Below are 14304 nucleotides of genomic sequence, written 5' to 3'. Positions count from 1 at the left end.
ATGGAGCACTGTAACCAGGAAACTGTCTTGACAAACCAGAAACAAGAAAACGAAATATCTAAATGCAGACACAGCAGGGAAACTAGAAAATCTCCAGCTGCCCTGCAAGCAGCTGTTCTTTCTAAATTGAGTAAAAATATTCATGCACGTTACTTAATTCTACTACTTTAACATTCATTTTTCATGGTGATAGCTGCAAAAGATTACTGGACCATTGGACAAAACAATGTTTTTGGTCACCGTGACTGTAGTCACAGAGAGACGTGGTGCACACACTACGAGAGAACAAAAGACACGGCAGAAAAAGCAGGCTGTCTAGGTATATCTTGGCATTACTCAGTGACCTTTTGTTAGAGTATTATTTGCTATTAAATTGGCTATCTCAGTTAGATCCTTAATGCCCTAAACTTGAAAAGGTAGAGATTCAGTTCTGAATAGGACTGCCATGGTCACCGTTAACAAAAACAAGGGTGAGCTTCGTATGTGGATCAAACTATCAATACCTTTGGAGATGACAGGGTGACAGGTTATGGGTTAAGAACTGAACAATTTCACTCAGAAAGCCATACCAAAAGGCACTACAGCAGTCTGGAATAAGTTGAAATTTAGGGATGATAAGATCTGGGTTTTTCAGTTCTGATTTTGTCACTTATAATTATGTGAGCTTGCATTTGTCCCTTGATATCTGAGTCTGTTACCAACTCTCTAAAAATAGGAAGGTTAATATTCTATTTTGCAGGGTTGTTGAATCAAAAGAAAATGTGTTCAGTATACTATATCTTAGTAAGCGTGTAAAATTACCACTTAAACATTAAAAAACTTTGTATTATGAAAAGGTTAGAGAAGGCAAGAGAAGCCTTAAAATACATTCCTTCCAAAAATTAAGACGATTTGAAGCTTTAATAAATAATCAGTAAAAAATCCCTTGCACAGAGTACTATGTTTTGCTGGTTATTTTTTTTTTAAAGTAAGTAACACATCAAGCACATTATGTAGCAGAGCTATCAGTGCTCACCAAATAGCCTCATTTTCTGCATCTCCCAGTCGTTTGTTGTTAGGTTGAGGCTGTACGTCTAGGTTGTGGACAAAGCAATGTGCGTGTCTCTTTCAGATCTGGCTCTTAATATCCACCATCACCTGCCAGTCTGCTCTTTCCCCGATTTGACAACATTGCGGGCCATCGAGCAGACCGCGCAATCCACGCTGGTCATTTCATGAGCAAGAATTCAATTTTTGTATTGAACCACACAAGTTTGGTGTTTTTCACTGTAGAATGGCCTACTCTATTCCAATTCTCTGTGCGAGGAACCAAGCTAGATGGGGCTGGAAATCAACCAAAACAAAAGGCTCCTAGCCCTCCTGAGAAAGAAGAGTTTCAGGATTTTGACCTGAAATTTAGTCCATTCATGCCAATGAAGTAATGTGCTACTTGTTTCATTAGTATTTCATCTCTCTCATTAATAAATATTGTGTGCTTACTATGGGTTAAGCGTCATATGAGGTATAAGTATTTCTGAATCTAAAATATAAGAGGGTCTCTACCAGGATCTTTATGTATCACTGGCATTACAGTACCTCCTAAGATCTCTGAAATCAGGTATTTGTAAATGTTAAAAAAACAAAACCAAAACCAAAAAAACCAACCAGTCAAGTGAAGTATTTTTATATAAATCAAATAATTTAATCAGTCCATTCCACTTTAATCTACATCCAACCTGATAAAAACATATTTAGAGAAATGACTAGAATAACCTATCTTATTATCCTTATCTACATGGCCCAAATCTTTGTAAATTCTTTTTCTATTAGATAATAATACATGTTCTTGTGGGCAGAAATTCTTAATGCTGCTTTGCAGGTTATTTTGATTGTAGAAAACAAAAACAAAACCCAACACCCAACAAAAACAAAACAGTAATATATTAATTACATAGTTCTTCCCATAGGAAATAATGCAAAGACTCTTTAACTAGAAGCTCTCACTGTTAGGAGACGGATACGTGATCCTGGAGCAGAACGACGAGTCCAAGTTTTATCACCAGACCGAATGTCTGAACAGCATCTCCCATTGTTTATGACAATTTAGGTTTATATAGCTGGTCTTCCACTCAACCCAGAGATTCTCAGTGGCAGGGAGCATGCTTAGTTGTCTTTCCCTCCGCAGTAACTAGAAGGTAGTAATAAGCCCTGACACACAGCAGCTACTTTTATATGCTTATGAAAAGAATGAAAAAAATTAAGGACAAACATAGGGAGAAGTATATTTACTAGACTTCCAAGACCCATACTTAGTTTAAATCCAATCTAGAAATAAGAACATGATTTACATCAGGCAACAGGTGTTCAAGACTTTTACAACAGGGCAATCACATAAGGGGTTTGCTAGCTCACAGCGTTCCGCGCGTACACACTGCAAAACCTCTCCTGGCATTCCGGGCGTTTTCAAATGCTCCACCAGGGCAGGTCAAAACTGGATTCTAGGGCGCTCTCCTTCTCACCATGTACTATGGAATATGTTTCCCCCAAAAAAGTGTTACCACAGGCCTATGAACAAGTCTGGTCAGCAAAGGTACGAAAAATGCAATTCTAAGTAACGACAGTATTTTAATTATACCATGAGGAAAACAATTTGCCATGGACTGCTCTGTGAATCTACACATTTAATACATTGCTTCTACAAGAAAGTACCTATTTATTAAGTTTAATCTTAATTTTCTGGTAGGACTGTCCTTCTATTAAGTTTCTCATCATAAATTGAAGATATAAAAATTTAAGAGTAGGAAATAAAATCTCTTAAATTTTCTTTGCCACTTTTATGCTTTGAAAATTCAAAATGGATAAAAACAAATAAGGCACAGAATGTTTCAGATCTGCATCCTGATAAAGAAGACGACACTGAAAACGGTCAGGAAGACTTTCAAGCAAAAGTGAACATGGTTCTCTCTCACCTCATCTTGGCTAAATGCAAGACTGCAGCACGGCTGTATTACTAGTAAACTGCAAACACCTAGAGAGGGAAGGCAAATAAAATCCAGGAGTTTTATGTGTGGAGTCAGGAGTTATCCAGCATGGAAACCGTTTCAACATTCTAGGAAGTTTAGCGTGACTAGGAATCATCATTGGAGCCGGAATGTAAAGCAAACTACGCTGTTAAGTAAAACATACAACTACTGGCAGATCTTTTATCAAAAGCACAATGATCCTGGCTTTCATTTTACTGTTTCTTTCACACCTTAGATTTCAAAGTAAGTCTCAAGGGAATTTCTCTCTCCAATATGAGAATTCAACCAACTTAAAAATGAAAAAACCAAAAAACTGATGCTGCTTTGTAGAAATTCATCATTGTGGAATGCAATATTCCTAAAAGAGATTACTCTAAAAATTAGAACACTGTTTCTAGCCAAGTATATCATGGAAAGCCCTGAAAAGAAAACCCCAATTCTTGACAAATGTATCACTGCCTACTTAGAAAATTTGATTGCTTTTCTTTGATCACGTTATTGCTCAATAGCAAAAGAACGATATCGCAGCTGTTTCTTCCTTTGGAGTATGGTACTACTTCTGAAATTCTGCATCATATCTAATATTTTTAAATGGTAAAAAAGGGGCATGCACCAAGCTGAATGTGGTGACTAATTTGCTTTTGCTCAAGAGCCAGCTTTTTGAGACTATAAATGTGGTACTTTCTCATGAGCACTTTCACTAATGTCTTACAAGATACTCAATAATATGCTATTAACCCTGAAAAAATGGCTGCTGCTACGCAATTCCAAAGAGTTATATATATAGTGAGTGAGTGGATGACAAAAGTACTTTTTTTTTTTTTCCCCCCAGTACATGGGCCTCTCACTGTTGTGGCCTCTCCCGCTGCAGAGCACAGGCTCCGGATGCGCAGGCTCAGCGGCCATGGCTCACGGGCCCAGCCGTGCCGCGGCATGTGGGATCTTCCCAGACCGGGGCACGAACCCGTGTCCCCTGCATCGGCAGGCAGACTCTCAACCACTGCGCCACCAGGGAAGCCCGACAAAAGTACTTTTTTAACATGACAAATTTAAACTGAACAGCCACAACCAGGTGAGTGAATACAAATGGTTAAACTGCTAGAAAATGGGAAGGCAGATGGGCCTAAACTACAACACCTACAGCAAGGACTGGATCTGTGTAGGCTTCTACATGCAGAGACAAATAGAGTTAGGTACTTAAAGCTTTCTGATGAAAATTCTAGGAAAGTGCTTGGGCCCACACTTACATTATTCTTACTACCAATAATAATAACAATAACAACCATGAAGAATCATGCAATCAGTCCTGAAAGTGAAATGACAAGTTTGTCCAGAGTATCATATCTGGACTATAAAATCTGACGCTTTTATGTTATCAGATTTCCTTATCAGTAAATATCTCATTGAAAAATTATTAAAGAATTACTGGCAACTATACAAAGCCTTTGCTGGTACAGGTGTTACGGTATGGGTACCCATCTGGTAGAGAAAATATCACCATCCAAACATCTTAAATATCTTAATATCTTCTATCATCCAAATATCCTAAGCCAATATTCTTAAATTGTTTCATCCAAAGGTACTCTTGTCTTACCTCTATTATGCTAAAATCAATAATCCTTTGAAAAATTGTAGTATCCTGCATATTAAAAGAACCTAATGCTACAGAAATCTCCAAAATGTAACATTAGTAATGTTAATGATCTAAAGAACTTGGCTTCATGGAATACCTTTTCAGTATTTATTGCTCAGATGGGTTCAAAAAATTCTTAAACATAAGGTGGCAATGGCTCTAATACATCTGTAAACAGAATATCACTAATAAAAATTTTATTGGCATGAAATACTATAATTATGGATGTGTAAAATCTTTAAATCTTAAAGCCTCTTAACATAATCATGTATATCTATGTACAAAACATACATAAATTTCACTTTATTTAAAACATATGAAAGAGGGTATTTCAAATCACACTAAACATAATAAATATATAACTTGCTTTGTTAAAAAGCTACAGTATACATTCAAGGAAAGGCTAAACTTCCAATGCCAACTATATATGAGACAAAATTAAACATTTACAATAATCAGTTTCCTAAAAGTGCTATTTTTAATACCTATAAGAGGAAACTCATTCTAGTGCTTTGTTTGCATCCAAACGTTCATACATTCCTTTATTCACAGAACCAGGTGCTTCTGTTACTAAAAATACATATCCAAAGCTTTTATATCCTTTTAAATAGATTTAACATTTTAGCTCTTTGGGGGAGGAACAGGGAAGCCCAAACAAACAACACAGACCATTTTAAATTATTAGAGATGATTGACTTTATAACACACCCTGTTTCAACTCAGATGTGAAATTTGATGAACATGTTAATGAAAAAAAACAAAATCCCAGTTCACATGTCTAAGGTAAGTCATCCTTCTCTATGTGAGCGTCTGCGTGGGTCGAGGAGCATCCACTACAGCAAGCTTCCTGTGAATCAGTCCTTGATGCCACGCTCCACTTCTGATTTGTACATTCTCTTCCAACCTGATTTGGCTTAGATTCTTCAGGGGTTGTATTTAGTACACTGATAGAACTGCTGGGGAAAGAAAAGGGAGATCTTAATCATCATCTCCTCCTCCTTTCACACCTTAGATATGCCTGAATGTCTAAAATCTGATGACTCCCTTGTCTCATGCTAAGTAAATTTTGAGGACACACTGGTCAAAAACACAGAAGTGTTTCAACATGGTCACTTTTATCTATCCATCTATTTATTTTATTTATCTGTTCAGTCTACTGTGAAGGATGCTACCCAACTAGAGCCTAAGGTAGACAGAGAACATGTGAGTTTTGAAAGCTAATGTTCCCCATACCCCTGTCTTTCTGTCACTAGTTTCTAATCTCTTTATAGTTTCCTTCTTCACTCATCCATTTGTTCATGCATGCTTTCATCCTCCATCCGTTCACTCATGCAGATATTTAATGAGTGCCACAAAGTGGTTAGGACTCCAGACCCTGAACAGATGGTTTATGTTCATATGCCAGCTGGACCACTTACTACGTCACTTCTGACAAGTTAACCCTCCCTGTTCTTCAGCTTCCTCAGCTGTAAAATGGAAATAATAATAGAACCTACACCTCACAGGGTTGGGGTGGGAACCAAATGAGTTAACACACACTAAGCACTTAATGATGATGCTCAATTAACTTTAAGTGTCGGACAATAACAATCTAAGTGTCTGAACACAGACACAGTCCCTAGCTTCGGAGATACAGTCTGAGGTATACTCTGCAACCAGCCTCAAAACAAGGAAATTTAGTTAAATGATTACTTGCAAATCATGGGATTGAATCAATGAACAATACATTTTTATCAACTGAATATCTTACGTAATTTTTTTTCACAAAACTTCTTTTGCCTAAATGTTCATTTTTTGGTGTGACTTTGGTTAACTAACTCAACCTTATAATGTGGCAATCCTAAAAAAAATTAAGTTGCTTTAATTCTAAAACGCTAAACCAAAAGCATAATTGACAATTTTACTTACACTTACTTGCTTAAAAAAAAAAAAGGAACTTGCTTATAATTCAGATTCAGAATCCCTGCCGTCTCAGATGAGATGAGATCAATGATGAACTAAGTTCTCTACGTAACTTAGTACAAGAGGTACTTTGCACGGAATCCAGGCACAGCCCGTATGTAACATTCCACTCTACAGTGAAGGAGCAATGAGGTTGTTGCTGTAGAAATTAGCTATAAACATTCCTAATTGTTTTGTCATAATCTTATTACGAACCCAGATCCAAGGTGCTTTAGGAGCAGGAATCCAAATATACCAAATAATTTAAAATTTCAAGGATGATGTCAAGCTGCACAGCTTCTCTCCTGATAACCAGTTACATGACTCTTTTGTTTTACCCTCAGTGGCCAGTATCTGTGAATAGCTTAATGAAATTTCGTTAAGCTCCAAAATTCTGTTTCTATGCCACTGACATTGCTCAGTGTAGCTCTTGAACACAAGAAACAGAAAAGCATTTTTATAATCCACTTACGTTTACATATATTTTTATTTTTATAGCCTGTTACTGAAGGTTTACAATGGACCAAGTACTGTTTTAAGTGCTTTACATATATTGGTACTGAATCTCACAGTACCCTATGATGTAGGTTCTAAATGTTGGACTTTTCATTAAACACAAAACAAAGTCTTCAAGGAATATTTACGTTAAATACTTTATAACTAAAAATAATTATGTAAAAAAGTAAAAATTTTAAATACATAAAAGTAATTGAGGCAACTAAGCTATGTTCTCTTTTAGGTACAGAATGCATTACAAGCATACTTCATTTTATGGCATTTCAACTTATTGCACTTTGCAGATACTGAGTTTTTTTTTACAAACAGAGGATTATGGCAACCCTGGGTTGTCAGACTAACTAGCATTTTTTAGTGATAAAGTATTTTAAAATTAAGGTACGTACATTGTTTTTTCAGACATAATGCTATTGCACACTTCATAGATTACAGTACAGTGCACACATAACTTTTATATGCACTGGGAAACCAACAAGTTTGAGTATCTCGCTTTGTTGCGATACTCGCTTTATTGCAGTGGTCTGGAACTGAATCTGCAACATCTCCGAGGGCTGCCTGTATTTGTAAATGGTGAGCAGAATGTCTGTCTAAATCTATACACAGCGTTCTGATTGGTCAAATTTGGGGGCTTCAATAACATTCTATGTAAGAACATACCCTGAGCTTATATTATCTTTTGATTGTAAATTAAACAAACTTTAACTTCCCATATTTCACACATCAACCTATTGGCTCTAACTGCAAAACACAGCCTAAATCCAAGCACAGTTCTGTCTTCATGTAATGACCGTAGGGTGCAAATTACCACATCTCTCACCTCAACTCCACTAATGTTTCTTAACTGGCTCTCCTGGCTTGTGCTCCTACAATCTGTTTCTCATATAATAAAATGAAGTAATCTTTTTGTTTGTTTTTGTTTTTGTTTTTTTTTGCGGTACGCGGGCCTCTCACTGCTGTGGCCTCTCCCACTGCAGAGCACAGGCTCCGGACGCGCAGGCTCAGCGGCCATGGCTCACGGGCCCAGCCGCTCCGCGGCATGTGGGATCCTCCTGGACCGGGGCACGAACCCGCGTCCCCTGCATCGGTAGGCGGACTCTCAACCACTACGCCACCAGGGAAGCCCAAAATGAAGTAATCTTTTTAAATCTTGGATTTTTAAAAAAATCATTATCTCACTTAAAAGGTCTCCAATGCTTTTCCATTGCCCTTAGAACAATATCCGACTTACAAGTACAGACTAACATAGTTGACAAATGAAATCTCAAGTGCGTGGTGGGAGCACAAGCAGAGTGGGGCTGTATATAAACAATATTAGTTGTGAGTTGGTAACTGCTGAACCTGGGTGATGGGTACACAGGGTCCCTGACCTCATTCCCTCTACCTGTGTATACATCTGAACTTTTACATAATGTTACCTCCCACCCTCACACCTCCTGGTCGTGCTCACTAACTACACTTGCCATCCACAAACACACCCGTGTCCAGCCTCAGGGTTCCTACACTTGCCTGGAGGACTCTTCCCCCAGCTCCTTTTTTGCCCCCCAGTGTTTACTTAGAGTCCTAATCCTTTTAAAGGCCAACTACAAATGAGAGTCCCTTGTCCTTTTTTAAAACTTCATATTTTTGTTTAAAAATTTATCTATTTCGGGCTTCCCTGGTGGCGCAGTGGTTGAGGGTCCGCCTGCCGATGCAGGGGACACGGGTTCGTGCCCCGGTCTGGGAAGATCCCACATGCCGCGGCACGGCTGGGCCGGTGAGCCATGGCCGCTGAGCCTGCGCGTCCGGAGTCTCTGCTCCGCAACGGGAGAGGCCACAACACTGAGAGGCCCGCATACCGCAAAAAAAAACACAAAAAAACAAAAAAACCAAATTATCTATTTCACAATTCTTGGTCCAAAGGCTAGCTGGTGTCTTCAGCACTTAGCTCCACACCAGTCTCTCTCTCACTACAACAGGCCAACTGTGCTGCAGCCCTGGCTCCTGCTTTCTAAGGCGCCTGGGAAGGCCCTCGTGCCACTGTCTCCTACGTTAGTGAAGAGGAGAGCGATCACCACCACACTCTGCGACATGTCCCTTTGCTCTTTGCTACTCCTCTCTATTTCCCGAGGAAGGTGCTATCTGCTTAGTTCAAAATCAATCCTGGAATAGGCTCTGAGGTAGAGTACTGATATTATACCTTAGAAAATGATGTAACAAATTCAGACAGAGGAAAATACCACAACGCATCAGTTAAAAGCAGTATCTGGCTCTCCTGGGGGTGGGGAGCAACTCTGTCTACCCTGTCATCCTTGGGCACAGACCCTCTTCACCAGTCAAGGGGAGGGGGCTTTTCTCAGGTCTTTGTCCTTCCACACCAATAAAATGGGCACACCACAAGAAACTCTAAAACAGGTACTCTACAGAAACTATCAAAACAATATCCTTCTATTCAATACAATTAAATTATTAAGTAACTCCTGAAATAAGATTGTATTTTAAATTGTGTTTTACATGTGAAATAAAAAGAATCACATTATATGACTTAACTCCCAGAAGACAGGGACCAGAGCTACCTTGTTCACTGCTGTATTCCCAGCACCTAACAGGTGTCTACACATAATGGATAGCCAATAAATATTTGTACAATGAATGAGTCAGTCTACTCAATTCCTCTCCAGAGTCTCTACTGTTGCTCCTCCTAGACACGCCAACTTTTCCTTTGCAACGCAACTCTAGCACTTTAACAAGTATGTAAGAAGATCACCTATAGACCAGTACCTATATTCAGATACACAGGAACGCGTCTGGCAAAAGTCTGAAGTCGAAGGAGAAGCAGGAAGAGATTTAGTAAGTTTAGACGTGCAAACTGGAGACCCACTAGGCGCACCGTGAGGCTTCTTTTGCCGTGGCCTCGAGTGTACTGTAGGGTTGTCCCGATCAGAACCTGTTTAAAAAAGAAAAAAAGAAAAAAAAAAAGGAAGGAAAAAAGGCACTACATATGGAAAAGCATTAAATATAGTGAAGGTAATTAACTAGGGTCCTAGACTAGATTCATTTGCAGTTCTAAGTGAGGTGTGAGAGAACAAATTAATCTAAATATCCACTGTAGCCCTTTGAGTCTAGTCTAGGTAATCCGGTGATCTTTGTTATGCACAGTCCCCAAACATTTAGAAGGATCGAGTTTAAAAACTAGTTCTAGACTGTGAATTTTCAAAACTTGACATTATTACATTCACAGCAAAAGTTGCTCTGGGTATGCAAAGTCCTCCTGTCATTTCTATTTTGACTCCAGTAAATAAAATATCAAAGTTAATTTTTAGTTCCAATTAGAGAGTTCTTACTGGTGACTGCTAAAGTTATATATTAATAATAATCTACAGTACTTTACATGCATTTTCAGATTAAAGAGTTTATGAAGTACTCACTTCCTGAGAAGGCACTGAAAAGTTTCACATTTTCTGAGTTCTGGTGGTCAAAGGTAGTCATATTTAGAAACTGTTGCTTTAACCAACTGGCTCTTTCTTCTTCAAATGCCTTTCTCTACCATCACAAGCAAACCAAAGAGATACCGATCAATACTTCAACGTTCACACAATTGCCATTTCACACGATTTCTCTAGCTATTTGTGTCTGCTCTCTGATTATCTCTATATATTTAGTCAAAGGAATTAACCCTAGAAAACTAAGAAAAATTTCAGTTAAGAAAATTATGTTTAAAAAATAAAAATTCACCTGTGTCTCCTGACAAGCCAACTACTATTTTCACATCAATTCTGAAGAAATTCAAGTGTATAACACAAAATGATAAGCATGTTAGCATAACTTTAAACATATGGAATATGAGCATAACTTTTGAACACACAAAACATGGTAAATATAAGATTACAAACGACAGAAAAATTGACATTTACCCCACTGTAAACTAATCACTTGAAAAACAAAAAGAGATATGACTTCATCAAGCACTGATCTCACCCTCCAACCATCTCCCAGTACTAGCAGCTTTCGGGCCTATGTCAAACCTCCTCCTCCTGAATAGCTAATTAGCAATCCTGAATTCTCCCTCTCCCCTCGGGTCTCTCATACTTCCTTCCCATCCTTCACTGGCCCCACTGTCCTCAGTGACCAGAGGCAGACAGAGTCTCAGGCAGAGAATGGGGAGTGGTATGCAAAGCAGCAAGAGTATCTCTTGGAGTAGCATCAGGGGTGGTGGGAGGATATGGGCTCAGAAACACAGGTGAGCCCGTAAGACAGGAGGAAATGCTGGTGCAAACTGTTTTTGCCTCCTGAGGGAGATAGCTATTGGACACAGGCTTTTGTAATTACAGAGGAAGGTCATGTCAGCTACTTAAGATAACGTATAGTCTTCCATTCATAAATATTAATACAAAATCATGGATCACCAGACAGCTGAAGAAAACTAACAGCATAAAAGAAACATGGCCAGGATAAATAAAGAGAACTGGCCAAGGGAAACAGTTCAAGATAAACTTTTTTTTCAAATAACAAAAATTATCAGACAGATTTATGAATATCTGTAAAATATAATGGTATACCAAAAAAAAGCAGAAAATAAGGACACTAGAAAACTTAAAAGATAAATTCTGAAATAAAAACTCAGTGGATGAAGTGAATAATAAAACTGACCTTTGCTGAATACCAGGTTGGTGATGCCCAAGATAAGAGTGAGAAAATATTCCTGAATTCAGGACATAAAGTCAATCTATAGATGTAGTCAGAAGGCAAAACATTTGTCTAACAGAAGTTCCAGAATGCAAGAGAAGAAGGAAAAAATACAGAATTGAAGAAAATATCCCTAAGCTGAAGAAATATAGTGTCTTCAGGCCGAAAGGAGCTACCCAGACTTTTCCTGGTAAAATTGCAGAACTCTTAAGAACATAAAATTCCAAAAGCTTCCAGAGAGGGGGAAAAACAAAACACAGGTATCTACAAAGTAATACAGGTTATATAACAGCCAGGCTTCTCGTGAGCAAAACAAAACACTGGAAGAAATGGAATAACTCAAAAGTTGTGAGGGGAAAAGTTGGAAAACTAAATTCTATATCCAGCCAAACCAATCAAGTAAGAATGTATTTTTCGGATATTCCAGAATTCAGAATATTTTTCACTCACACACTACTTATGAGAAAATGACTCAAGAAAGTAATACAGCAAATTGGAAAAGGAACCGAAGAAAGAGACTATAACACGAGATATAAGTTGAATCTGATTCAGGAAATCATAAAGGAAGCTACAAAGAAAGTCAAAGTATTTACTACATAGTGATACATGGAAGATTTTCCTCCATGTGGCAAAATCTTAATAACAGAATATTTGTATGTGTCCAAAAAAATTACTTGGCTATAGAATGAATAACATTTACATAATCACTATGTTACCAATGTTCTGTCTGGTTTTTAATTCTTAAGTCTCCATCTTAGACAAAGTACTTACACCTGAATTGTATTAAAAGACAGAATATAAACATGATAATCCTTGACAATGAAAACTAATATCACAGACAAAACCTGGGGAGCCGAAGGGTAAGAGCAGTGCAACAAGGGATAAACCTGTACTGTCTGAAGTTGAGCAAACCTGAAATGGAAGCATTAAACAAATTTACTTAAAGCAAGAAAGTCAACTAGGAGAAATAATTCTTTAAAAAGTAGCTTCAAAAAGTAAAAATATTATGAAGAAATCATATGTAAATGAGAAAGTGTAGATGGGAGGTATGATAAAGACACTAAACTCCTTATCTTTCATAGTGGGGGATCGATAGGCTTATATCGATCAAAATAGTACTTCTGGGAAGGTTGAACTTTATTTCAAGTTAAAATAGTACTTCCCAGAAGAATCACAAACTTTTAACAGTGGTTACTTCTAAGGAATGAAACTGGCAATAAGAATGGAGGATACTGTCTTACCTTGTAGCTTTTTGTATGGATTGAATTTCTTTTTTTAAACCATTTTCAGACATTACTTCTCTAATTTTTGAAAAGGAAATATGTAGGTAATACACTGCTAAATAAAAAAGCGACCTGTCGAAGTGTATACACACACAGTTCAAACTGTTAACTGTTAATGCATTCATCCCTGCATAAGGGGATGGAGAGAGAGAGAACTTTATTTTTACTGTATTCTACCCCTAACCCCCTTTTTTAAAAACAAAAGACATGTTCTTGGTTGCACTCTCTTCTGACTCTACACCTACTGACAGTGGAGACATGACAGATGCCCAATAGAAACCTCTTGTGTGAAGCTAAACCCTTAACAGTAGAAAGCCACCCAACGGACTTTCCTGGCAGCGCAGCGGTTAAGAATCCGCCTGCCAATGCAGGGGACACGGGTTCGATCCCTGGTCCAGAAGGATCCCACACGCCGCAGAGCAACTCAGCCCGTACACCACAACTATTGAGCCTGTGCTCTAGAGCCCATGAGCCACAACTACTGAGCCCACCCACCTCAACTACTGAAGCCTGTGCCCCCAGAGTCCATGCTCTGCAACAAGAGAAGCCACTGCAATGAGAAGCTCATGCACTGCAATGAAGAGTAGCCCCTGCTTGCCACAATTAGAGAAAGCCTGCGTGCAGCAATGTGGACCCAATGCAGCCAAAAAAATAACATAAAACAAAACAAAACAAAACAAAATAAAGCCACCCAAAAAAGATGATAAATGCTTATAGTTTTTTCAATAAAAAAATTTTTTTTCAATTCCCAAATCTGGTAAAGGCAAAATGATACCCTTCTGTTATAGCTTCCATTTCAAGCTATTTGTGAAATCACTAGTAAAATACTTGAGAAAAAAAATGGATAGCAAAGAAACAAGAAAAAGCAGAACTTAGATGCATTCTACTGACCTCTCCAGGACCTTCAAACGCTCTACAAGGAAAGCCAATTGCTTAAAATACCTCCAATCCTAGGCGAATAGCTGCTTCTGTAAAGCTTCGTCTTTCTTTCTCGAAATTCTTCTTTTGCTCCTTAAATAGGGACCATTCTTCTTTGAGGCGTTCCTTTTCTTCCAACAAGTAACAGTCTCGGAGCAGTGAAGTGGTGTCATCATCACACGCAGTAGCGAGCTGCTGCTATTAAATTTTAAACCATAGTAAGTTCCAGAGGGTTCCTGCAACACTCCAACAAGTTGAAATGAACACAAGGGAAAAGCAGGTCAAACTTTAGGGGAAGGAGAGAAATGATAAAGAATCAGAAAGTCAACCGAAATGAGGAGTCTCATTT

The 14304-nt window shown here is 38.2% G+C and overlaps 1 protein-coding gene across 22 annotated transcripts in view; it reads right to left on the bottom strand.

The window, feature by feature from the left end:
- Positions 1-1657: 1657 nt before the first annotated feature.
- SSX2IP (SSX family member 2 interacting protein) overlaps positions 1658-14304 on the bottom strand; it is a 42994-nt gene continuing 30347 nt past the window's right edge. For 13 of the 22 annotated variants that reach the window (XM_033431743.2, XM_033431781.2, XM_033431786.2 and 10 more), the window contains 4 exons: positions 13980-14153; positions 10497-10611; positions 9850-10015; positions 1658-5591 (listed from right to left, as the gene is read on the bottom strand). In XM_033431743.2, coding sequence (XP_033287634.1) covers positions 5414-5591; positions 9850-10015; positions 10497-10611; positions 13980-14153 — 633 coding nt within the window. In that variant the 3' untranslated portion in view covers positions 1658-5413. Of the gene's footprint in view, positions 5592-9835; positions 10016-10496; positions 10612-13979; positions 14154-14304 lie in introns of all 22 variants that reach the window. The other 9 variants (XM_033431772.2, XM_004262963.3, XM_004262964.4 and 6 more) reach the window with 6 other exon arrangements.

Source organism: Orcinus orca, chromosome 1 (assembly GCF_937001465.1).
Source record: "Orcinus orca chromosome 1, mOrcOrc1.1, whole genome shotgun sequence".
Taxonomy (NCBI): domain Eukaryota; kingdom Metazoa; phylum Chordata; class Mammalia; order Artiodactyla; family Delphinidae; genus Orcinus; species Orcinus orca.
The sequence above is the reverse complement of the archived record's forward strand: the minus strand, read 5'-3'. Positions and strand labels throughout refer to the sequence as shown.